This window comes from Prosopis cineraria, unplaced genomic scaffold (genome assembly GCF_029017545.1).
Source record: "Prosopis cineraria cultivar Desert tree isolate PC_DT_omini unplaced genomic scaffold, ASM2901754v1 PC1, whole genome shotgun sequence".
Lineage (NCBI taxonomy): Eukaryota > Viridiplantae > Streptophyta > Magnoliopsida > Fabales > Fabaceae > Prosopis > Prosopis cineraria.
The window spans coordinates 7,438,251-7,465,772 of NW_026555332.1; the positions used below are offsets into that span (position 1 = coordinate 7,438,251).

The following is a 27,522-nucleotide window of genomic DNA, read 5'->3' on the forward strand; positions in this document are numbered from 1 at the left end:
TCTTGAATTATCATATTAATCATTTAAGTTTTAAAACACAAATAAACTCTCAACATAATCTAATATATAAAATATATTGATAACTGTACACTTATATGTAACTAAATGTAACACATTAGCCCTCAAATTAGCTTAATTTTAATCAATATAATCTCTTATGTTACATTTTGTTATTTATGTCATCAAGTTCTATCAATGTTACCTCTTATTTAAATAATATAGACCAAATCAATAATTGAGATAAACTTAAGAGACTAAATTAATAAAAGTTAAACTTGATAGACTAAATTGATAATTGGGATACACTTTGAAGGATTAAAAGTTTTATTGTTTCTTGATTTTAAATTGGTTTAGACTAATGATAACTAATTATTTCTAGAATCCAATTATTTTTTGAATTTCAAAATCTATTTGTTAATTATTTTAAAAAATATGATTTTTAAAATAAAAATAATGAGTAATATGTTTATTTATTCAATTTGACTATTTAATAGTTAAAGTACAAATATTAAATGCAAGAAATCCAAAAATGGTAACTTCCCAAGATACTGGGTACATTAGTATTGATATATTCTTCCTTGTTGCTTGCTAACACCAATCTACTAGCTACTATATGTCTTTGAAGATTGAAGCAGAGGGGTGGCACCCCAAAACACCATTAAAGACCTTGAAGAAGGAGCCACTGGTAGTTCTAAGAGACAATGGTACAGGGTAACCCAAAAAAAAAAAAAAAAAGAATGACACACCAGGTGCAGCCATGGAGTAGTAGAGAAAATGGAGAGACTCTGTGAAGCTCAACAAAAAGAAAAAGCATTTCTTCTCTTGTCACCAACTTCAAGGACGACCCCACATGCAATTATGGTCACATTCTTGTGCATGTGACATTGGAGCCACTCCATTCATTTCAAATATAAGTTTTTTAAATTATTTATACACATGTTTTTTTTTTTGGTTGGTCATGGGTATTCTCCTATTATTTGACACATGTTTAAAATGCAATTAAATATTGATTATAATGTATAACTTACCTCTAAAACTTAATAAATGTGGCTTTGATGTTGCCGGAATCAATATGAATCATATCAAATAACTCATAAAAAGCTAAAATTTAATCCCTTTTAGTATTCCAATGACATGATTTCAATTTAAAAAAAAAAACACAAACCCTTGTGAGAGCCACTAGTATTGCCACCTTCTTGGTCACAATTAGATTTCATGAGTGATTTCTTCCTAACACATAGGGTGAATAAAAATGTTGTAATAATCTATTTGCAAGTTTGTGTTTGAACACACAAGCTAATCAGTTTTATAAAAATGAATGAATCTAAAGGTGAAGAAAACAATGAATTATCAAAACATTATGCTATTTAAGTTTTGTCAAATAAATGACTCAAATTCATTGCAATGAATGGCTAATATTCATCCAGTCATCAATTGCATAAATAGACAAAACAATCATTTTAAAAATCTTGAAAAAAGTGCCTCAAACCTCGAGATGATGTTGCATATAAATATTTTCTAGGTTTCATGATGAACGGTTGAGATTAAACATTCTTATCTTACTATATTACAAAACACTTCAAAGTATTGTTGATTTATAATGTTTTGAACAGTGCTTTACAATATTGAAATATGATTTTTTTATTGTTATAAAGTTTTTTAATGATAATGTGGGACTCACATTGAAAGAAATGGGCGTGGGATTCATAGTAAAAAATTAGAGCATGATTATACAAGCCACTTGCTTCCACCTCTCTCACTTACAACTGTACTAGCACCACAAGTTCACTTTCCTAACCTGTTTGAAAACAAGAGAAAGTTTTTGTTCTTTGCTTGACCTATTCAAGATCATCAGATGACACTATCAACAGTCTCATATGTATCTTATGGAAGCTTACACAATGTCATCTCATTTTGTCTCTTCTGTTCCAGCCTGATCAGCAGCATCTTGCTTGCTACCTCCACACACATCATTTGCACCAGAAGATGAAGTTGGCCATCTGAGGACGTATGGCTGGTGTACGTTTGTGGCTGCGCATCAGCAATTGCAGCCAAGTACATGAAATCCTTTTGAAGTTGAGCTTGGTGCTGGGCACATTCAGCAAGTTTTCCAAGATTTTGATTGTCTAATATTCCCAGGACGATCCAAGGTAAAAAATGATAATAGAGACGAGGCTCAATGAAAATGCTCAATATGAAATTTGCAATGACATTACAATAGACGTGTACCCAAAAAACACCATTAGAGGCCTTGAAGGAGCCACGGGTAGTTCTAAAAGAGTATGATACACAACGTGCAGTCATGGAGTAGCCAAATAGCAGAGAAAATGGATGGATTTTGGGAGGCTAAACAAAGGGGAACAAATTTCTTCTCTTGTCACTTATAACTTCAAGGACCACCCCATATGCAAATATCGTCACATTCTTTTGCAGGTGACGTTGGATCTACTTCATTCATTTCAAATATAAATTTTTTAAAATTATTTGCACACATGTTAAAAATGCAATTAATGCAAAAAATATTGATCATATTGCCAAATTTACCTCTAAAACTTGATAAATGTGGCTTCAGTAGATGTTGCTGGAATATGAATCATATCAAATAATTCATAAAAGCTTAAATTTAATACCTTTTGGTACCCCGTTGATATGATTTCTGTTAAAAAATGGAAACCCTTGCAGGAGCTGCTAGTATCATCACTATTAGACTTGATGGGTAATTTCTTCATGAAACCCAAGGCAAATAAAATTTTGTAATGATCTGTTTGCAAGTTTGTGCCTGAGCATAGCTTAATCGTGCTTTATAGAAATAAATGAGTCTAAAGATGAAGAAAACAATGGGTCATCAAAATAATGTGCGCCAAAAGTTTTATCATACGTTAGGTTTATAATAGAAAAGACAATGGTTTTCCAAAACCATGTGCTGTTTAAGTTATTTCATCAAATGACTCATTCATTTTAGTGAATGGCTAAGATTCAGAAAGTCATCAATTGTATTAATAGATAAAACGTATCATTTTAAAAATCTTGAAAAGTGTGCTTTGAACCTCGAGATGAGATAACAAATAACTATTTTTTAGGTCTCATGAACGGTTGAGATTAAACAACTAAAGTGATATTACTTTGACAATAATAATAGTGTGCTCCTCACGTTATATGTAAAGAAACTGAAATAAGCATAAATGTAATTTATTATATAATTATACATTTTCTTTTATGTGAAAAAATGAGGTCTCTCTCTATTTTTTTTAAATAACTTAATTAACCATTTGATTTGGTGGTTTGAGCTCCATGACATGGACTTTAATTGAAACATTTTGACAATGGAATCTGGATTGACAGGATTGGAGCCTTCATGAAGCACCCATTGTTGTTGTGGCAAATTGTATGACTTTTAAGGAAAAAAATTTGAAGTACCCCATTTTCTGCAAGGTTTCTTCTTGGGTGATCCTAGGAAATTATTTCTGAATTGTTGAATTTGGGCTCATAAAAGTTTTCAAATGGTTCAACTTTTTTTCTAACTTTTGATATTTTTATTGTTGTAATGTTTAAAGATTTTTTAGGCCTAAAACCTTTGTTTCAAAATATAAAGTGTTTCATAATTAATTAATCTCCCAATAAGTGAATTTTAATCATCTAGCCTTGTTCTTATTGGTTGGATCACAACTATTTTATTGCCTTTTATCATTTCAATTCAATATGGATCGAATTAGTTTAATCCATTATAACACTATATATCAATATCATATGAGATTAATACTAATAACGCTTTTTTCTGCTTAATACTCTGTTAGATCATGTTTTTCATTGTTAACATGTCTTCATTCTATCTTATCTTTTATATTTTATGAAAACCCAAATGTATATTCTGAAAAAATTATAAACAAAAAGCTTTTGTTTCTTTAATTTTTATGAAAATGTAAATGAATATTATAAAGAATTTTTTTAATCAAAATACCATTGGATAATTTGAAAAAAAAAACAGGGGAAAAAAAAAGAAATCATATTCTTTATTTTCATTGAAATGTTGAAATTCTATACGGAAAAAAGTTTCATCCCATATAAGATAAAACTTAGGGAAAAAAAATTCTTGACAATGAATTGTCATATCAGTCTTGAAAAATGCACAACCTGACAATGAGACTTAGAAAATTTGGAATATTTTAAGATAATTGGCACTAATTTTTGGTATTTATATAATTGTATTAAAGGTACACTGAAATAATTGAGTTTACATTAATGAAGGGTATATAGACAACCCATGCCAAGATGGCTCTAAAAACTCAGCTGTACAAAAAGATACATACATAAATACAAGAATCCCAATCTTTTTTGCCTTCTTGGCTACTTTTCCAAACAAGTTCAATCCAGAACCACTGCAAAATACAAGATGTACATGAACATTTACACTTCCAATACATTTTCAAGAAGATAGCATGAAGGAGATACTTATATGAGACTCACAATATTTGAACTCCTTCTCTCATTGAAGCTTTCTGACACAAATTGACTCATTGTTGTGGAGTTTGTAACCCTGTGAGGGTCCAATCCTGCTTGAAATTTTCTTCAGCAGCTTCTTCATATGATCATTCCAATAGTATCCCTGAAAGCATTATTCCCACAAGGCCACAACCCATTACTCTTGCTCTCTAGTCTAATTGAATTCACTTTCCTATAAGAGTCATTGATAAGAGCCATCCAGACATTGAGTTGCGCAGGTACTTGAAAAGGTATATATAATGTTTACTAATGAATCATACTACCATTAACATTCAAAATATCAAAATTCACTAGATAATTGAATCGGAAATACAGTGAACAAGAAAATGAATATCCACAAAGGCTGTTTCAAAATAATCTCACCACCCAAACAAGCCCTTGAATGATGGGAACATGCTCCAAAAAAAAAAAAAGACCATCTATGAGCCCTTTTTCCCGTTGAAAAGAGAAGAGTATGTTTACCTGCACAGGACTGGTAGCAAGAAGACCATAAGGGCTTGCTAAAGAGACCACTCATTCCACCTGACCGGTTTCTTGTTCCTTGGTTGTAGGTTGGCATGAATGATCCAAACAGTGAGTCATAGGATCTCAAATCGGCCCTAGAAGAAAATTTTATGCTTTCAGAAATTGCAGCTACCTTAGCAAAATAAATTTTCTGGTGAGAGATTTTTGGGTAATTTTTCCTAAATTTTATAATCTATTTAAGATATGTATGTATGTATTTGATATGACTATTTGATTGAGCCTATCCAAACATTGTTAGGTTTAATTGGGAATAACTTTTTTTAAAGATATTTTTTGTATTCATACAGGTTCAAACTTAAAACCTTGTGCTCAAGCGATCAATTTTATTTTACTAAGTTTGTGTCTCATATTCTCTATACTTTGGAAGTCAGGTTTATTTATTGATTTTAAATTGGTTTAGACTAATGATAACTTGGAGAATCTGATAATTTTTTAATTTCAAAATATATTTGTCCATTATCTAAAAAATATAATTTAAAAATAAAAATAATTAGCAATATATATGTTTTTAATCAGTTTACTTATTCAATTTGATTGTCGAATAGTTAAAGCAAAAATATTAAAGTTAAAAGAAAATCCAAAAAATCGTAACTTTCCAAAATAGAGGGTACGTTAATATTGTTATCTTCTTCCTTGTTACTTGCTAACATCAATCTACTATATGTCTTTCAAGACTGCAATAGAGAGGATCTAAAAATACCATTACACCACCGGTAGTTCTAAGAGAGTATGATACAGCAGGTGCATCCATGGAATAACAGAGAAAATGGAGAGACTCTGTGAGGCTGAACAAGGGAAAAAGGCATTCTTCGCTTATCACTGACCTCAAGGACGACCTCATATGCAATCATCGTCACATTCTTTTCCATGTGACGCAGGAGCATCTCCATTGATTTCAAATATAGATTTGTTAAAATTATCTGCACACATGTTGAAAATGCAATTAATACATAAAAATATTGATTATACTGTATCATTTACTTCTAAAGACTTAATAAATGCAGTTTTGAAGTTGCTTGAACATGAATCATATCAAACAATTCAAATAAAAAAGCTTTAATTTAATACCTTTTGGTATTTCGTTGATATGATTTCTGTAAATAAAAAAGCGTAATTACTTGCAAGAGCCTCTGTTATCTTCGCCGCCTTCTTCATCTCTATTAGATTTCATGAGCAATTTTTCCTGATAGGGCAATTGAAAATTTTGTAATGATTTGTTTGCAAGTTGTGTTTGAACACACAAGCTAATTGCGCTTTATAAAAACAGAGATGAGTCTAAAAGTGAAGAAAATAATGGGTTATTAAAACAACGTGCGTCGACAGTTTTATCAAACGTTAAATTTATAATAGAAAATGCAATGGTTTTCTAAAACCAAATGTTCTATTTAAGTTTCATCAAATGATTCAAATTTATTACGATAAATGGTTGAGATTCACAGAGTCGTCAATTGCTTGAGTAGAAAAAAAACACATCATTTTTAAATATTGAAAAGTGTACTTTGAACTTCAAGATAATGTGACATATAACTATTTTCTATGTGTCTCATGAATAGTTGAGATTAAACAATTAAAATAATATCATTTTAAAATTGATACTAGCGTGCTCCTTATGTAAAGAAACATAAATTGGCAAATAATATTATTGCTTGTGTAAAAAAAACACACCACTTTTAAAATATTGAAAAGTGTTCTTCGAACCTCAAAATGATGTGACATATAACTATTTTCTATGTGTCTCATGAATAGTTGAGATTAAACAATTAAAATAATATCATTTTAAAATTGATACTAGTGTGCTCCTTATGTAAAGAAACATAAATGAGCATAAATATTATTGATTTATTGTATAGTTATACATTTCCTGTCATATGAAAAAATATTTCATGTCTTTAGTCATGAAAATCAATTTTGTCTCATGAACCATTGCGATTGAAAGGAAAATGCAATTATCGATCCCTATAGATTCATCAAGTTTTGTTTTTAGTCCCTATAGTTGTTTTAATATTTTTTTTATCCCTATAGTTTCATCAAAATTAAGTGACGTTTGTTACTTAAATTTCTATAATTTCAGTATTTTTAGTCCTCATAGGACAGGGACTAAAAGTAAAATCCTATGAAACTATTAAGACCAATGATTATGTTTTCCCGACATTAAACAACTAAAGTAACATCACTTTAAAATTAATACTAACTTGTTCCTTACGCTAGATGCTAGATGTAAAGAAACATAAACAAGCATAAATATTATCAATTTATTGTACAATTATACAATAAAATAGAGATGAGTCTAAAGGTGAAGAAAATAATGGGTTATCAGAACAACATGCACTGATAGTTTTATCAAACGTTAAGTTTATAATATAAGATACAATGGTTTTCCAAAACCAAATGTGCTATTTAAGTTTCATTAAATGATTAAAATTTGTTATGATGAATGGTTGAGATGCACGGAATCATCAATTGCTTGAGTAGAAAAAACGCACCATTTTTAAGATATTGAAAAGTGTGCTTTGAACCTTGAGATAATGTGACATATAACTATTTTTTATGTCTCTCATGAACTGTTGAGATTAAACAACTAAAATAATATCATTTTAAAATTAGTACTAGCGCGCTCCTTACATAAAGAAGCATAAATGAGCATAAATATTATTGATTTATTGTATAATTATTCATTTCCTTTCATATGAAAAAATGTTTCATGTCTTTAGTCATGAAAAACAATTTTGTCTCATGAACCATTGTGATTGAAAGGAAAATGCAATTATCAGTCCCTATAGTTTTATTTGATTTTGCTTTTAATCTTTGTGATTATTTTAATATTTTTAATTTCTATAGTTTCAATAAAACTAAGTGATATTTGTTACTCAAATTCCTATAATTTTAATATTTTCAGTCCCTATAAGATAGGGATTAAAAGAAAAATCTTATAAAACTATTGAGGCCAACGATTATGTTTTCCCCACGTTAAACAACTAAAGTAAAATCACTTTAAAAGTAATACTAAGTTGCTCCCTACGTTAGATGTAAAGAAACTTAAATGAACATAAATATTATCAATTTATTGTATAATTATACATTTCCTTTCATATGAAAAAATGTTTCATGTCTTTAGTGACAAAAATCAATTTTGTTTCTCTATTTTTTTTAAAAAATAAATTAAACTATTTAATTTGGAGGTTTGGAAGTCAAGATATATATGAACTTTTAGAAATTTAAAAGATTTTGACAATAAAATCTTGCTTGAGAAGATTGGTTCCCTCATTAAGGACCAAATTATTAATTTTTCTTAAAGTACATAATATTTGTTGTGTGTGTGTATTGATTTTTAAAATCAATTTAATATTTACAACTCATGCACACCTATGTTAATACATGATTCAAACCTTAAACCTCATGCCTGTGTAGGAAGATGGTGTTGCCACTAAAATAACTTATCTTCGATGACATCATATATTTCTTACTATTGTTTATCATTTTCTATCCAAATTATATATATGTTATTTGGAGAATGACATATAAGTTTCAGAACATTAAATTAGTGACAATTAGGTCCTTAAGAAAATTTTATGAAAAATAAATTGGAAATATCAATTCAAATAATTGTAAATTCAAGAGTTTTAATTGTAAATATAAATTTAAAATATTAAATGTAACTCTTAACTTGTAAAAGAAATTTTTCTTTATAACTATTTGAATTAATATTCACAATTTATTTTTTCAGCAAATTTTATCGAGGACATAACTGTTCTTAATTTAAACTTTTTGGGATCTAGCTGTTTTTCTCCCAATATTATTTTATCAATAAAATGATTATTTTTTCAATTCTTAAAAAAAACTAAAAAGGAATCACTTTATTCTTTGTTTCATTGGATAAATTGGCTCATTGGCAAAAAAAAAAAAAAATCTTGTACCTAGAAAATATGGATCATAATTTTCAAAACTTAGGAGTATGGCCAATTTTCATTGATATATAATAAATTTATTATTAAAAATTTAAAAATTTATAAGAAGTTTATCATTGATATATAATGATATATCATTAACAAATATAATAAATCATCTATAATATAAAATATAATAACTAATGGGCTATTTTCTTGATTTAATTTTATAATATGGGCTATTTCTGTAAGAGTCTCTTATTTTTTAAATTTTTATGAAAGCACAAATAAATATTTTGAAAATATTCTCATTTTCATGAAATGTCAATGAACATTTTGAAAAATCATAAACAAAAACGAATCATACCCTTTGCTTTTTCAATTTTAATGAAATGTTGAAGTTCTATATGGAAAAAGTGATTCATCCATAGAAGATAAACATTGGAAAAAAAATTTTCTTGGCAATGAATTGTCATATTTGTCGTTAAAATGTAGAACTTGACAACAAGACTTAGAAAAAATTTGGAATATTTAAAGATAATTGGCACTGATTTTTGGTATTTATATAATGGTATTAATGGTACACTGAAATAATTGAGTTTACATTAATGAAGGGTATATAGACAACCCATGCCAAGATGGCTCTAAAAATTCAGCTGTACAAAAAGATATATACATAAATACGAGAATCCTAATCTTTTTTGCCTTCTTGGCTACTTTTCCAGACAAGTTCAAACCAAAACCACTGCAAAATACAAGATGTACATGAACATTTACATTTCCAAGAAGATGACATGGAAGTTAATATATATGAATTATAATATCTGAACTCCTTCTCTTTTTAAAGCTTTTTGACACAAACAGACTCATTGTTGTGGACTTTATTACCATGTGGGCGTCCAATCCTGCTTGAAATTTTTTTCTGCAGCATCTCCTTCAAATGGGCATTCCAATAGTCCCTGAAAGCGCTAACTTAAATAAAAAAATATCAAAATTCACATAGATAATTGAGAGATACAACACATGCATACACTATGCATAAAATTAAATCAAGAACCAAATAGGATAACAATTCAAGAAACTAAAGAATATCCATAGTTGATGCAGTACTGATATGGGCTACGTGTTTGCATGGCAAATGCAGTGAACTAGAGAATGAATCCATATGGCCGTTTTAAATAATCTCACCACCCAAACATTTTTCCAATTAAATGATACAAACATGCTTAAAATAACCTTACCTGCATAGGACAAGTAACGATAAGAAGACCAGCAATTCCACCACCTTCAACACGACCATCAAGGCTTGCTAAGGAGACACTCATATAGCCTGACCAACTTCTTTGTTCCTTGGTTGTCAATTGGCATGAATGGCCCAGACAATGATAGTATCTCAAAACGGCCCTAGAAAAAAATTTTATGCTTTTAGAAATTGCAAGTACCTTGGCAGAATAAATTTTCTGGTGTTTTCTTAAAATTTACAATTTATTTAACATGTGTGCGAGACTGTCTAATTGGGCCGATTCAAATATTGTCGGGCTAATTAGGAATGATTCTTTTAAAGTTGTTTTCTGCATCCATATGAGCTCAAATTTAAACCTTGTACTCCCTGAAGAATCCAAGGCAACTTATTGGGGACCAAGATGAAAAAGTTCTTGGAAGTGAGAGGTCAAAATTCAATTTTTTTTAATTTTTGTTCCAAGCTAAAAGTAAGAAAATTTAACAAAAAAAAGTTTCACACGTGTTTCCATATTATAAATAGAGTTTGGCTTAGAATAATTCTCGCAATTTTATGTCTCGGATTCTCTATACCTTGGAAATCAAGTTTATTTGATTTTAAATTGGTTTAGACTAATGATATAATTATTGGAGAATCTAATAATTTTTTAATTTTAAAATCTATTTTGTTAATTATTTTAAAAAATATAATTTTAAAAGAAAAAATAATTCGTAATATGTTTTTAATTAGTTTCTTTATTTAATTTGATTATTGAATAGTTAAAAAAATTAAATTTAAAGAAATCCAAAAAAGCGTAGCTTTCCAAAACGCAAGGTACATTAATATTGTTATCTTCTTCTTTGTTGCTTGCTAATATCAATCTACTATTTGCCATATGTTTTTGAAGATTGCAATAGAGGGGTACCCAAAAAAACCATTAGAGACCATTAGAATAGCAAAGAAAATGGAGAGATTTTGAGTGAGGCTGAACAAACGGAAAAGGCATTTTTTCTGTTGTCACTGACCTCAAGGACGACCCCAAATGCAATCATCGCCACACTCTTATACATGTGACGGGGGAGCATCTCCATACATTTCAAATATAGATTTTTTAAAATTATCTGCATACATGTGAAAAGATGCAATTAATACATACAAATAATGATTATATTGTATAATTTACCTCTAGCTAAGACTTAATAAATGCAATTTTGAAGTTGCTGGAATATGAATCACATCAAACGACTCATTACAAAAGCATAAACTTAATACCTTTTGGTATTCTGTTGATATGATTTATATAAAAGAAAGGCAAACCCTTTCAAGAGTCACTAGTATCATCGTCTTTTTCTTTATCACTATTTGATCTCATGAGTGATTTCTTTCTACCAGGAAAATATAAATTTTGTAATGCTCTAATTGCAAGTTTGTATATGAACACACAAGAAAATCATGCTTTATAGAAACAGATGAGTTTAAAGGTGAAAAAAACAATGGGCTATCAAAACAGTGTGCGCTAGCAGTTTTACCAAACGTTAGATTTATGATAGAAAATACCATGGTTTTTCAAAATAGTGTGCCGCTTAAGTTTCATCAAATAATTCAAATTCATTGCAATGAATGGTGGATATTCATGGAGTCATTAATTGCATGAGTAAGCAAAACACACCATTTTAAAAATCTTGAAAATTATGCTTTGAACTTCAAAATGATGTGACACATACCTATATATTTTTTATGTCTCATGAACATGAGATTAAATAACTGAAATAATATCATTTTAAAAGTAATACTAACTTGCTTCTTATGCTAAATGTAAAGAAAATGAAATGAGCTAAATATTATTGATTTATTGTATAATTATACATTTCCTTTCATATGAAGAAATGTTTCATGTCCTTAGTCATGAAAACCAATTTGATCTCTCTATTTTTTAAAAAAAAATTAAATTAAACTATTTGATTTAGAGGTTTGGAATTCATGATATGAACTCTAGAAATTGAAAAATTTTGATAGTAAAATCTAGCTTGAGAAGATTGGTGCCTTCATAAAGGACCAAATTATTAATTTTTCTTAAAGTACATAATATTTGTTATATATTTTTGTTTTTAAAAATCAATTTAATATTTACAACTCATGCACATACATGTTAATGCATGTTCAAACATTAAACTTCATGCCAGCAGAGGTGGTGTTACCACTAAGATAATTTACCATTGACATTATATACTTGTTGCTATTGTTTAACATTTTTTTATCCAAATTAAAAATATTATTGAGAGAATGATGGTTAAGTCTTAAAGCATTAAATTAATGATGGTCAGGTCCCTGCCAAGGTTTTTTGAAAAATAAGATAAAAATATCAGTTTAGATAATTCTTAGCTCATAATAGGAATATCTATTTGTAACTATTTGGATTGATATTTACAATTCATTTTTTAGAAAGTTTTGTCGAGGACATAAATGCCATTAATTCAAACTTTTGGGGACCTAATTGACATTCTCCTGATATTATTTTATTAATAAAATGATTATTTTTTCAATTTTGAAAAAATATAAACAAAAAGGAATCATAGCATTTTGTTTTCTTCAATTTTCTGAAAGTACAAATTGATATTTTGAAAATTTTTTATTTTCATGAAACAGCAATGGATATTTTTTAAAGGTATAAACAAAAAAGGAGTCATACCCTTTGTTCTTTTTTTTTTAAATTTTCTTGAATTGTTGTATATGAAAAAAAATGGTTCATCCATAGAAGATAAAAACTTGGAAAAAAATTTCTCAACAATGAATTGTCATATTTTTCCTGAAAATGCATAACGATTTAGAAAAATTTGGAATAACTTGAAATAAGTGGCTTTGAGTTTAAATTAATTAATGAAAGACATATAGACAAAAATGCAAGTGGTTATAAAACTCAACTGTACAAAAAGATATATACTTAAATACAAGAATCCTAATCTTTTTTGCCTTCTTGGCTACTTTCCCAGACAATTTTAAACCAGAACCACTGCAAAATACAAGGTGTACATGAACATTTATATTTCCAATACATTTCAAAGAAGATGGAGTGTGGATACTTATATGAGACTTATAACATCTGAACTCCTTCTCTCATTGAAGCTTTTTGACACAAACTGACTAACTGCTGTGGAGTTTGTTACCATGTGGAGGGTCCAATCCTGCTTGAAATTAATGTTCTTTAGCAGCTTTCTTTCTTCATATGGGCACTCCAACAGTCCCTGAAAGCATTATTCCTATAGCCCATCACTCTTGCCCGCTAGTCTAATTGAATTCACTTTCCTATAAGAGTCATTGATAAGAGCCTTCTAGAGATTGAGTTGTAGGTACTTAAAAAAGCTTAAATTTAATACCTTTTGGTATTCCGTTGATATCATTTTTGAAAATAAAAAAGCATAATTCCTTGCAAGAGCCTCTATTATTGTTGCCGCCTTCTTCATCACTATTAGATTTCAAGAGTGATTTTTCCCTGTAGGGAAAATGAAAATTTTGTTTGCAAGTTGTGTTTGAACACACAAGCTAAATGCACTTTACAGAAATAGAGATGAATCTAAAGGTGAAGAAAACAATGGGTTTTCAAAACAATGTGCGCTAATAGTTTTATCAAACGTTAAGTTTATAGCAAAAAATATAATGGTTTTCCAAAACAGAATGTGCTATTTAAGTTTCATCAAATGATTCAAATTCATCGTAATGAATGGTTGAGATTCACGAAGTCATCAATTACTTGAATAGACAAAATGCAGCATTTTTAAAATCTTGAAAAATATGCTTTGAACCTCGAGATGATGTGACATATAACTACTTATTCCGTCTCAAATTATAAGATACTTTTTTAGACAAAATTTTACATACCAATAAACCTCATTAAATACACTTAACAACCTTATCTTTCTAAAATAAAAATATAAACTTTCAAAAATACCTATCATTTAATATATTGAAAAGAGAAAGAATATAAATTAATTATAGAGAGAAAGGATAATATTGGAATTGATGCACTTAATGAAACCTTAATCTATCAATAGTGTCTTATACTTTAGGATAAAAAAACTTCTTCAAAAGTGCCCTATAATTTGAGATAGATGGAGTATTTTCTATTTTTTATATCTCTCATGAACGGTTGAGATTAAAGAACTAAAATAATATCATTTTAAAATTGATACCAGTATGCTCCTTAGAAATATAAATGAGCATAAATATTATTGATTTATTGTATGATTATACATTTCCTTTCATATGAAAAAATGTTTCATGTCTTTAGTCATGACAACCAATTTTGTCTCATGAACCATTGCGATTGAAAGGAAAACACAATCATCGATCCCTATAATTTCATCAGGTTTTACTTTTAGTTTCTATAGTTGTGTTAATATTTTTAGTCCCTATAGTTTCAACAAAACTAAGTGATATTTATTACTCAGATTTATATAATTTTTATATTTTTATTCCCTATAAGATAAGGATTAAAAGTAAAATTTTATAAAACTATTAAGACCAATGATTATGTTTTCCCAACATTAAACAACTAAAGTAACATCATTTGAAAAGTAATACTAACTTGCTCCTTACGCTAGATGTAAAGAAACTTAAATGAGCACAAATACTATCAATTTATTGTATAATTATACATTTCCTTTCATATGGAAAAATGTTTCATGTCTTTAGTGATAAAAACCAATTTTGTTTCTCTATTTTTTTAAAAAAAATAAATTAAACTATTTGATTTGGAGGTTTGGAAGTCAAGATATGAACTTTAAAAATTTAAAAGATTTTGATAATAAAATCTGGCTTGAGAAGATTGGTTCCCTCGTAAAGGACCAAATAATTAATTTTTCTTAAAGTACGTAATATTTGTTTATATATATATTGATTTTTAAAAATTAATTTAATGCTTATAACTCATGCACACACATGTTAATACATGATTCAAACCTTAAATCTCATGCCTGTGCAGAGAGATGATGTTGCCTCTAAGATAACTTATCTTAAATGACATTATATATTTGTTATTATTGTTTAACATTTTCTATCCAAATTATATATATGTTATTTTGAGAATAACAGTTAGGTCTCAGAATATTAAATTAGTGACAATTAGGTTGTCAACAAAATTTTATGAAAATAAGTTGGAAATATCAATTTAAATAATTGTAAATTCAAGAGTTTTAATTGTAAATACGCATTTAAGTATTGAATGTAAAAAAATTTCTATTTGTAACCATTTGAATTGATATTCATAATTCATTTTTTAGAAAATTTTATAGGAGATATAATTGTTATTAATTTAAACTTTTAGGATGTAGTCATTATTCTCCCAATCTTATTTTATTAATAAAATGATAATTTTTTTCAATTCTTAAAAAAATAACTCAAAAGGAATCATATTCTTTGTTTTGTTGGATAAATTGGCTCACTGGCGAAAAAAAAAAATTGTACCTAGAAAGTATGGATCAAAATTTTTCAAATTTAGGTGTATGGCAAGTTCTCATTGATATACAATGGATTTATTATTAAAAATTTATAAGAAGTTTATTATTAATATATAACAGTATATCATTAATAAATATAATAAATCAACTATAATTTAAAATATAATAAATGTTGGGCTATTTGCTTGATTTGGTTTTATAATATGGGCTATATCTACAAGAGTCCTTTGTTTTTTTTTTAATTTTCATGAAAGAGAAAATAGATATTTTGAAAATATTCTTATTTTCATGAAACATCAATGAACATTTTGAAAAATCATAAACAAAAGGAATCTTACCCTTTGTTTTTTCAATGTTTATGAAATGCTGAAATTCTATATGGAAAAAGTGATTCATCCATAGAAGATAAAAATTGGAAAAAAAAAATTCTTGACAATGAATTGTCATATTTGTTGTTAAAATGTAGAACTTGACAGCAAGACTTAGAAAAATTTGGAATAATTTGAGATAATTGGCATTGAATTTTGGTATTATATAATGGTATAAAGGAACACTGAAATTGAGTTTAAATCAATGAAGGGCATATAAATAAAACATGTCAAGTTGGCTATAAAAATTCATCTGTACAAAAAGATAGATACATAAATATAAGAATCCTAATTTTTTTTCCTTCTTGGCTTCTTTCCTAGATGAAATTAAACCAGAACCACTGCAAAATACAAGAGGTACATGAACATTTTCATTTCCAAGAAGGTGACATGGAAGTGGATGCTTATATGAGTTATAATATCTGAACTCCTTCTCTCGTTAAAGCTTTTTGATACAAAAAGACTCGTTGTTGTGGACTTTGTTACCATGTGGGGGTCTAATCCTGCTTGAAATTTTCTTTTATAGCATCTCCTTCATATGGGCATTCCCATAGTCCCTGAAAGCATTAACTTAAATCAAAAATATCAAAATTCACATCGATAATTGAGAGATACAACACATGCATAAACTTAAATCAAGAACCAAATAGGATAACAATTCAAGAAACTGAAGAATATCCATAGTTGACACAGTACTGATATGGGCTAGGCTTTCGCATGGTAAATGCAATGAACCAAGGAATGAATCCACAAAGGCTGTTTCAAATAATCTCACCATGCAACCATGAAGCCCATTTGAATGATAAAAACATGCTTAAAATAACCTTACCTGCATAGGATAGGTAGCGATAAGAAGACCAGCAATTCCACTGCCTCCAACATGACCATCAGGGCTTGTTAAGGAGACACTCCTGCATCCTGACTAGCTTCTTTGTTTCTTGGTTGTCAGTTGGCATGAATGGTCCAAACAATGATAGAGTCTCGAAGCGGCCCTGGAAGAAAATTCTATGCTTTCAGAAATTGCCATGTACCTCGGAAAAATAAATTTTCTGATGTTTTCTTAAAATTTATATTTATAATCTATTTAAGATGTGTGTGAGTTATTACTGTTTAATTAGGTAGATTCAAGCATTGTCAGGCTTAACTAGAAATAAGACTGAATAAATGCAATTTTAAAGTTATTGGAATATGAATCACATCAAACAACTCATTAAAAAAGCATAAACTTAATACCTTTTGGTATTCCGTTGATATGATTTCTTAAAAAAAGTGCAAACCCTTCCAAGAGCTGCTAGTATCATCGCCTTCTTCTTCATCACCATTCGATCTCATGAGTGATTTCTTCCTACCAGGAAAATAGAAATTTTGTATTGATTTTTTTGCAAGTTTGTGTCTGAACGCACAAGCTAATCATGCTTTATAGAAACAGATAAGTCTAAAGGTGAAGAAAACAATGGGTTATCAAAACCATGTGCGCCAATAGTTTCATCAAACATTAGGATTATGATAGAAAAGATAATAGTTTTTCAAAACAGTGTGCTGCTTAAATTTCATCAAATGACTCAAATTAATTGCAATGAATGTGGTTGAGATTCACGAAGTCATCAATTGCACGAGTAAAGCAAAACGTACTATTTTAAAAATCTTGAAAAGTGTGCTTGGAACCTCGAGATGATGTGACACATATCCATATATTTTCTATGTCTAAATGACAGTTGAGATTAAACAAATAAAATAATATCATTTTAAAAATACTATATACTAGCTTGCTCCTTACGCTAAATGTAAAGAAAATGAAATGAGCATAAACGTTATTCATTTATTGTATAATTATACATTTCCTTTCATATGAAGAAATGTTTCATGTCCTTAGTCATGAAAACCAATTTTGTCTCTAACTTTTTTAAAAAAAAATTAAATTAACCTATTTGATTTGGAGGTTTGGAATTCATGATATGAACTCTAGAAATTGAAAGATTTTAACACTAAAATCTAGCTTGAGAAGATTGGTTCCTTCATAAAGGACCAATTATTAATTTTTCTTAAAGTACATAATATTTGTTATATATTTTTGTTTTTTATTTTTAAGAATCAATTTAATATTTACAACTCATGCACACACATGTTAATGCATGTTCAAACCTTAAACTTCATGCCCACAGAGGTGGTGTTGCTATTAAGATAATTTACCATTGACATTATGTACTTGTTATTGTTTAACATTTTTTATGCAAATTATAAATATTATTGAGAGAATGATGGTTAAATCTTAGAACATTAAATTAATGATAGTAGAGCTTGTAAAAAGGGCCGGCCCTTGAAGGGCTTGGGCTTAAAAGAGCCAGCCCTTTTAAGCCCGAGTTTCCTTTAGGACCTTGATATTTGAAGCCAGCCCTTGACATAGTGGGCTCAGGGCCGGCCCTGCGGGCTTTAGGCCCTTTTAATTATTTTTATTTTTTTTAAATTTTTTAATCAAATAAAAAATTACTTCATTTTAATATAATACTCAATCAAGAAAGGTACAAAAAAAACTAACTAAATAACATCTAAATGAACTAAAAACACTAATAAAATAATAGCAATGTAATAAGCAATGGATCGGCTAAGCCGACAAACACCCAATCAAAATTAGAAGAGTAAATGTTAAATTGAATGAATCATTATCATGGATCTAGATGAATTAGGAGATTTAAGGTTGTATTTTTTTTTAGAAAATAGTAGCCAAGGATTTCTATATGAAATTTATATCAATTAAGAATCAATTGTTGTCAAAACCTGAATAAAAAACAAGCTACAATGAACTATTGTTAATTTAAAATGAGTTATTATTAAAATCTAAATGAATACTTATTGATAAAGGCTAACTCGAATTCACAAGTATCTACTCAAATTTTGACAACAAGTGATCCTTAATTGATATAATTTTTTATCAGTGATTCTTCATTGCTATTTTTCCTTCTTTTTTTTGCCTTCCATCCTCAGTAAATATGGGCTAATATGTGATATGGAGTAAGATTTAGTTTAATTTTTTTTAAATCTAAAAAGAGTGAAAATTATGAGAATTAATTAAAAAAATGCATATGCGGGCTTAAATGGGCTGGCCCTCGGCCCTGCAGGGCCGGCCCTTTTAAGCTATAGATTAAACGAGCTTAAACGGGCCGGCCCGTTTAAGCCTGATTTACCATTTTATAGTTCTATTTACAAGCCTGGCCCTACTCTTATACGGGCTTAAACGGGCTAGCCCGACGCGCTCGGCCCGTTTTCCTGACTCTAAATGATAGTTAGGTCCCTGCCAAATTTTTTTGAAAAATAAGTTTAAATTATCAATCAAGATAATTCTTAGATTGTAACAGGAATATCTATTTGTAACTATTTGGATTGACATTTACAATTCATTTTTTAGAAAAGTTTTGTTGAAGATATAATTGTTATTAATTCAAACTTTTGAGACTTAATTGACATTCTCCCAATATTATTTTATTAATAAAATGAATGTTTTTTTCAATTCTAAAAAAACATAAACAAAAAGGAATCATAACATCTTGTTTCTTCAATTTTCATAAAAATGCAAATTGATATTCTAAAATTTTTCTTATTTTCATGAAACAGCAATGGATATTTTTTAAAACATAAGCAAAAAATGAGTCATACTCTTTTTTTTAATTTTCTTAAATTGTTGAAATTCTATATGAAAAAAATGGTTCATCCATAGAAGATAAAACTTGGAAAAAAATTCTTGACAATGAATTGTCATATTTGTCCTAAAAATGCATAACCTGACCGATTTAGAAAAATTTGGAATGACTTGAAATAATTGGCACTGATTTTAGTATTATATAATGGTATAAAGGAACAGTTTAATTTTTTTTATCAAGAAATAGAGTTTAAGTTAATGAAAGACATAGAGACAAAACATGTCAAGTGGTTACAAAAACTCAGCTGTCTGAAAAGATATATACATGAATACAAGAATCCTAATCTTTTTTGCCTTCTTGGCTACTTTCCCGGACAAGTTTAAACCAGAACCACTGCAAAATACAAGGTGTACATGAACATTTATATTTCCAATACATTTCAAAGAAGATGGAATGTGGATGCTTATATGAGACTCATAACATCTGAACTCCTCTCATTGAAGCTTTTTGACACAAACTGACTCGCTACTGTGGAGTTTGTTATCATGTGAAGGGTCCAATCCTGCTTGAAATTAATTTTCTTCAGCAACTTGTTTTCTTCATATGGGCATTCTCCAATAGTCCCTGAAAGCATTATTCCCATAGCCTATCACTCTTGCTCTCTAGTCTAATTAAATTCACTTTCCTATAAGAGTCATTGATAAGAGCCTTCTAAAGATTGAGTTGCAGGTACTTAGAAAGAGAAGAGTTTGTTTACCTGTGTGAGAAGAGCAGCAACTCCACCACCTGCAGCACGACCATCAGGGCTTGCTAGAGAGACACTCATTCCACCATCTGACCTGCTTCTTGTTCCTTGCTTGTCGATAGGCATGAATAGTCTAGATAGTAATTGGATCTCAAAGTGGCCCTATAAAAAAATTTTACGCTTTCAGAAATTGCAGCTACCTTGGCAAAATAAATTTTCTAGGGAGGGATTTTTGGTAATTTTTCCTAAAATTTATAACCTGTTTAATGTAATATATATGCATGTAAGAAAATGGAGCGACTTTGTGAGGTTGAACAAAAGGAAAAATCTTTTTTTTTCCTTGTCATTAACCTCAGGGACGAACCCATATGCAAATATCATCACATTCTTATACATGTGCTGTTGGAGCCCTCCGTTCATTTTAAATACAGATTTTTCAAAGTTATCTATAGTTGTACAACATGTTAAAAATTCAATTAATACATAAAAATATTGATTATTAATTATATCATTTACCTCTAAGACTTAATAAATGTGCTTTCAAAGTTGCAAGAATATGAATCATAGCAAACAACTCAAATTAAAAAGCTTAAATATAATACCTTTTGGTATTTCATTGATATGATTTCTATAAATAAAAAAGCATAATTTCTTGGAAGAGCCTCTATTATTGTTGTCGCCTTCTTCATCACTATTAGATTTCCTGAGTGATTTTTCCCTGTATGGCAAATGAAAATTTTGTTTGCAAGTTGTGTTTGAACACACAAGCTAATTGCGCTTTATAGAACAATGTGTGCAACAGTTTTATCAAACGTTAATTTATAACATAAAATACAATGGTTTTCCAAAACAAAATGTGTAATTTTAGTTTCATCAAATGATTCAAATTCACTACGATGAATGGCTAAGATTCACGGAGTCATCAATTGCTTGAGTAGACAAAATGCACCATTTTTAAAATCTTGAATAGTGTGCTTTGAATCTCAAGATGATGTGACATATAACTATTTTTTATTTTCTATGTCTCTCATGAATGGTTGAGATTAAAGAACTAAAATAATATCATTTTAAAATTGATACTAGCATGCTCCTTATGTAAAGAAACATAAATGAGCATAAATATTATTTATTTGTTATATAATTATACATTTTCTTTCATATGAAAAAATGTTCTATGTCTTCAGTCATGAAAACCAATTTTGTCTCATGAACCATTGCGATTGAAAGGAAAACACAATCATTGATCCCTATAATTTTATCAAGTTTTGCTTTTAGTTCTTGTAGCTATTTTAATATTTTTAGCCCGTATAGTTCAACAAAACTAAGTGACATTTGTTACTCAGATTCATATAATTTTTGTATTTTCAATCCCTATAAGATAGGGACTAAAAGTAAAATCTTATAAAATTACTAAGACCAATGATTATGTTTTCCCGACATCAAACAACTAAAGTAACATCACTTTAAAAGTAATACTAACTTGCTCTTTATGCTAGATGTAAAGAGACTTAAATGAGCATAAATATTATCAATTTATTGTATAATTATACACTAAAATAGAGATGAGTCTAAAGGTGAAAAAAAAATGGGTTATTAGAACAATGTGCACCGACAGTTTTATCAAATGTTAAGTTCATAACAGAAAATACAATGGTTTTAAAAAACAAAATGTACTATTTAAGTTTCATCAAATGATTCAAATTTATTATGATGAATGGTTGAGATTCACGGAGTCATCAATGGCTTGAGTAAGCAAAATGCACCATTTTTAAAATCTTGAAAAATGTGCTTTGAATCTCGAGATGATGTGACATATAACTATTTTCTATTTTCTACATCTCTCATGAACGGTTGAGATTAAATAACTAAAATAATATCATTTTAAAATTGATACTAGCATGCTCTTTATGTAAAGAAATATAAATGAGCATAAATATTATTGATTTATTGTATAATTATACATTTCCTTTCATTTGAAAAAATGTTTCATGTCTTTAGTCATGACAACCAATTTTGTCTCATGAAACATTGTGATTGAAACAAAAAATGCAATCGTCAGTCCTTATAATTTCATTAAGTTTTACTTTTAATCCCTATAGTTGTTTACTCATATTAATATAATTTCAATATTTTTGGTCCCTATCAGGCAGGGATTAAAAGCAAAATCCTAAAATTATTAAGACCAATGATTATGTTTTCCCGACATTAAACAACTAAAGTAACATCACTTGAAAAGTAATACTAACTTGCTCCTTATGCTAGATGTAAAGAAACTTAAATGAGCATTAAATATTATCAATTTATTGTATAATTATACATTTCCTTTCATATGAAAAAATGTTTCATGTCTTTAGGGATAAAAACCAATTTTGTTTCTCTATTTTTTTCAAAAAAATTAAACTATTTGATTTGGAGGTTTGGAAGTCATGAACTTTAGAAATTTAAAAGATTTTGATAATAAAACCTGGCTTGAGAAGATTGGTGCCCTCATAAAGGACCAAATTATTAATTTGTCTTAAAGTACATAATATTTGTTATATATATATATATATATATATTGATTTTTAAAAATCAATTTAATATTTATAACTCATGCACACACATGTTAATGCATGATTGAAACCTTAAACCTCATGCCTATGCAAAGAGATGATATTGCCACTAAGATAACTTATCTTCAGTGACATTATATATTTGTTATTATTGTTTATTATTTTCTATTCAAATTATATACTCCCTTCGTTAAAAAAATATAAGGTATTTTTAATTAAATTTTACCTCCAAGAAAATAGTTACCTACTTTAAAACTAACCCTATTTTTTTATATTTATTACTACTAAACACCCTACAATAAATATAAAATTATTCATTAATAGGGGCACTTTTAAAAAAAGATAATAATTACACCTCAAAAAATTAAAAATACTTTACATTTTTAAACATTTAAATTTTTAAAAAATATCTTATATTTTTTAACGAAAAGAGTATATGTTATTTGGAGAATGATAACAAAGTTTTATGAAAATAAGTTGAAAATATTAATTCAAATAATTACAAATTTAAGAGTTTCAATTGTAAATACGTATTTATGTATTAATGTAAAGAAAATTTTATTTGTAACTATTTAAATTGATATTCACAATTCAATTTTAAGAAAACTTTTTTGGGGACATAACTTTTATTAATTCAAACTTTTGGGATCTAGATGTTACTCTCCCAATATTATTTTATTAATAAAATGATAATTATTTTCAATTCTTAAAAAAATAAATAAAAATGAATTATATTCTTTGTTTTGTTGGATAAATTGGCTCACTGGCAAAAAAAAAAAAACTCTTGTATCCAGAAAGTATGAAAATTTTTAAAATTTAGGTGTATCGCCAGTTCTCATTGATATACAATGGGTTTATTATTAAAAATTTAAAAATTTACAAAGAGTTTATTATTAATATACAACAGTATATCATTTATGAATATAATAAATCAACTATAATGTAAAATATAATAAATGTTAAACTATTTACTTGATTTGGTTTTATAATATAATCTATATCTGCAAGAGTCCCTTGTTCTTTTAATTTTCATGAAAATGAAAATAGATATTTTGAAAATATTCTCATTATCATGAAACATCAATGAACATTTTCAAAAATCATAAACAAAAAGGAATCATACCCTTTGTTTTTTCAATTTTCATGAAATGTTGAAATTCTATATGGAAAAAGTGATTCATCCACGGAAGATAAAAATTGGGAAACAAATTTTCTTGACAATGAATTGTCATATTTATCATTAAAATGTAGACCTTGACAACAAGACTTAGAAAAATTTGGAATAATTGGCACTGAATTTTGGTATTATATAATAGTACGAAGAAAATCTGAAATTGAGTTTAAATTAAAGAAGGGCATATAAATCAAACATGTCAAGTTGGCTATAAAAATTCAACTGTACAAAAAGATAGATACATAAATATAAGAATCTAATCTTTTTTGCCTTCTTGGCTACTTTCCTAGATGAATTTAAACCAGAACCACTACAAAATACAAGACATACACATGAACATTTACATTTACATTTACATTTCCAAGAAGATGACATGAAAGTGGATGCTTATATGAGTTATAATATTTGACCTCCTTCTCTCATTAAAGCTTTTTGACACAAATGGACTTGTTGTTGTGGACTTTGTTACCATGTAGGGGTCCAAGCTTACTTGAAATTTTCTTCAGCAGCTTCTTCTTCATATGGGCATTCCAATAGTCCTTGAAAGCATTAACTTAAATCAAAAATATCAAAATTCACATAGATAATTGAGAGATACAACACATGCATACACTATGCATAAACTTAAATCAAGAACCAAATAGGATGACAACTCAAGAAGCCAAAGAATATCCATAGTTGACACAGTACTGATATGGGCTAGGCGTTTGCATGGCAAATGCAGTGAACCAGAGAATGAATCCACAGAGGCTATTTCAAATAGTCTTACCACGCAAACATGAAGCCCATTTGAATGATAAAAACATGCTTAAAAAAACCTTACCTGCATAGGACAGGTAGCAATAAGAAGACCAGCAATTCCACCGCCTCTAACACGACCATTAGGGCTTGCTAAGGAGACACTCAAGCAGCCTGACCAGCTTCTTTGTTCCTTGTTGTTAGTCGGCATGAATGGCCCAGACAATGACAGTATCTCAAAGCTACCCTAGAAGAAAATTTTATGCTTTCAAAACTTGCAAGTACCTTGGTAAAATAAATTTTTTGGTGTTTTCTTAAAATTTACAATCTAGTTAAGATGTGTGTGAGAGGTGACTATTTAATTGGGCCGACTCAAATATTGTCAGGCTAATTAGGAATAACTCTTTTAAAGATGTTTTCTACATCCATATGGGCTCAAATTTAAGACCTTGTACTCCCTGAAAAATCCAGGGCAACTTATGGGGGGCCAAGATGAAAAAGATCTTGGAAGTGGGGGTCAAAATTTGATTTTTTTATCTTTTTTCCAAGCTAAAAGTAAGAAAATTTAACAAAATAAAGTTTCACACGTGTTTCCGTATTATAAATAGAGTTTGGCTTAGAATAATTCTTGCAATTTTATGTCTCAGATTCTCTATACCTTGGAAATCAAGTTTATTTGATTTTAAATTGGTTTAGACTAATGATATCATTATTGAAGAATCCAATAATTTTTTAAATTTCAAATCTATTTTTTAATTATTTTAAAAAATATAATTTTAAAATAAAAATAATTAGTAATATGCTTTTAATCAATTTATTTATTTAATTTGATTATCAAATAGTTAAAAAAATATTAAATTTAAAAGAAAATCCAAAAAGGCGTAACTTTCCAAAATGCAGGGTACATTAATATTGTTATCTTCTTCCTTGTTGCTTGCTAGTATCAATCTACTATTTGCCATATGTCTTTGAAGATTGCAATAGAGAGTTACCCAAAAATACCATTAGAGACCATTGGAATAGTAGAGAAAATGGAGGGACTTTGTGAGGCTGAACAAGGGGAAAAGGCATTTTTTCTGTTGTCACTCACCTCAAGGAAACCCCATATGCAATCATCGCCACACTCTTATACATGTGACTGAGGAGCATCTCCATACATTTCAAATATAGATTTTTTAAAACTATCTGCATACATGTAAAAAGATGCAATAAATACATAAAAACATTGATTATATTGTATAATTTACCTCTAAGACTTAATAAATGCAATTTTGAAATTGCTAGAATATGAATCACATCAAACGACTCATTAGAAAAGCATAAACTTAATACCTTTTGGTATTCCGTTGATATGATTTCAATAAAAAAAGTGCAAACCCTCCCAAGAGCTGCTAGTATCATTGTCTTCTTCATCACCATTCAATCTCACAAGTGATTTCTTCCTATCAAAAAAAAATAGAAATTTTGTAATGATCTATTTGCAAGTTTGTGTCTAAACACACAAGCTAATCATGCTTTATAGAAACAGATGAGTCTAAAGGTGAAGAAAACAATGGGCTATCAAAACAATGTGCGCCAATAGTTTTATCAAACATTAGGATTATGATAGAAAAGACAATAGTTTTTCAAAATAGTGTGCCAAATGACTGAAATTCATTGCAATGAATGTGGTTGAAATTCATGAAGTCATCAATTGCATGAGTAAAGCAAAATGCACTATTTTAAAAATCTTGAAAAGTGTGCTTCCAACCTCGAGATAATGTGACACATACCTATATATTTTCTATGTCTCGATGACGGTTGAGATTAAACAATTAAAATAATATCATTTTAAAAATAATATATACTAGCTTGCTCCTTACGCTAAATGTAAAGAAAATGAAATGAGCATAAATGTTATTAATTTATTGTATAATTATACATTTCCTTTCATATGAAAAAATGTTTCATGTCCTTAGTCATGAAAACCAATTTTGTCTCTCTATTTTTTATTAAAAAAATTAAATTAACCTATTTGATTTGGAGGTTTGGAATTCATGATATGAACTCTAGAAATTGAAAGATTTTAACAGTAAAATTAGCTTGAGAAGATTGGTGCCTTCATAAAGGACCAATTATTAATTTTTCTTAAAGTACATAATATTTGTTATATATTTTTTTTATTTTTAAGAATCAATTTAATATTTACAACTCATGCACACACATGTTAATGCATGTTCAGACCTGGTGGTGTTGTCATTAAGATAATTTACCATTGACATTATATACTTGTTATTGTTTAACATTTTTTTTTCAAATTATAAATATTATTGAGAGAATGATGGTTAAGTCTTAAAGCATTAAATTAATGATAGTTAGGTCCCTACCGAAGCTTTTTGAAAAATAAGTTTAAAATATCAATCTAGATAATTCTTAGATTGTAGGAGGAATATCTATTTGCAACTATTTTGATTGATATTTACAATTCATTTTTTAAAAATTTTTTTTTAGAACATAACTATCATTAATTCAAACTTTTGAGACCTAATTGACATTCTCCCAATATTATTTTATTAATAAAATGATTATGTTTTTCAATTCTAAAAAAACATAAACAAAAAGGAATCATAGCATCTTGTTTCTTTAATTTTCATGGAAACGCAAATTGATATTCTAAAAATTTTCTTATTTTCATGAAACAGCAATAGATATTTTTTAAAAACATAAGCAAAAAAGGAGTCATACCCTTT

The 27,522-nt window shown here is 28.3% G+C and overlaps 1 protein-coding gene and 1 long non-coding RNA gene across 4 annotated transcripts; both read right to left on the bottom strand.

Moving 5' to 3' along the window:
- Positions 1 to 16,170: 16,170 nt before the first annotated feature.
- On the bottom strand, positions 16,171 to 17,319 carry LOC129307008 (uncharacterized). 2 transcript variants are annotated; one of them, XR_008592288.1, is made up of 3 exons: positions 17,183 to 17,319; positions 16,779 to 16,941; positions 16,171 to 16,506 (listed from the first exon to the last, which is right to left on the bottom strand). It is a non-coding gene; the product is annotated as an uncharacterized LOC129307008 (long non-coding RNA). The 2 variants fall into 2 exon arrangements; XR_008592286.1 differs by having other exon boundaries at positions 16,171 to 16,941.
- A 6,940-nt stretch (positions 17,320 to 24,259) lies between these two features.
- On the bottom strand, positions 24,260 to 26,264 carry LOC129305760 (uncharacterized). 2 transcript variants are annotated; one of them, XM_054945817.1, is made up of 4 exons: positions 26,126 to 26,264; positions 25,884 to 25,978; positions 24,879 to 25,035; positions 24,260 to 24,594 (listed from the first exon to the last, which is right to left on the bottom strand). In XM_054945817.1, exons 1-4 carry the CDS (start codon positions 26,210 to 26,212, stop codon positions 24,478 to 24,480), a joined length of 456 nt encoding a protein of 151 aa, XP_054801792.1. In that variant the 5' UTR covers positions 26,213 to 26,264; the 3' UTR covers positions 24,260 to 24,477. The 2 variants fall into 2 exon arrangements, with proteins under 2 accessions (XP_054801792.1, XP_054801802.1); XM_054945827.1 differs by having other exon boundaries at positions 24,260 to 24,608.
- Positions 26,265 to 27,522: the final 1,258 nt, after the last annotated feature.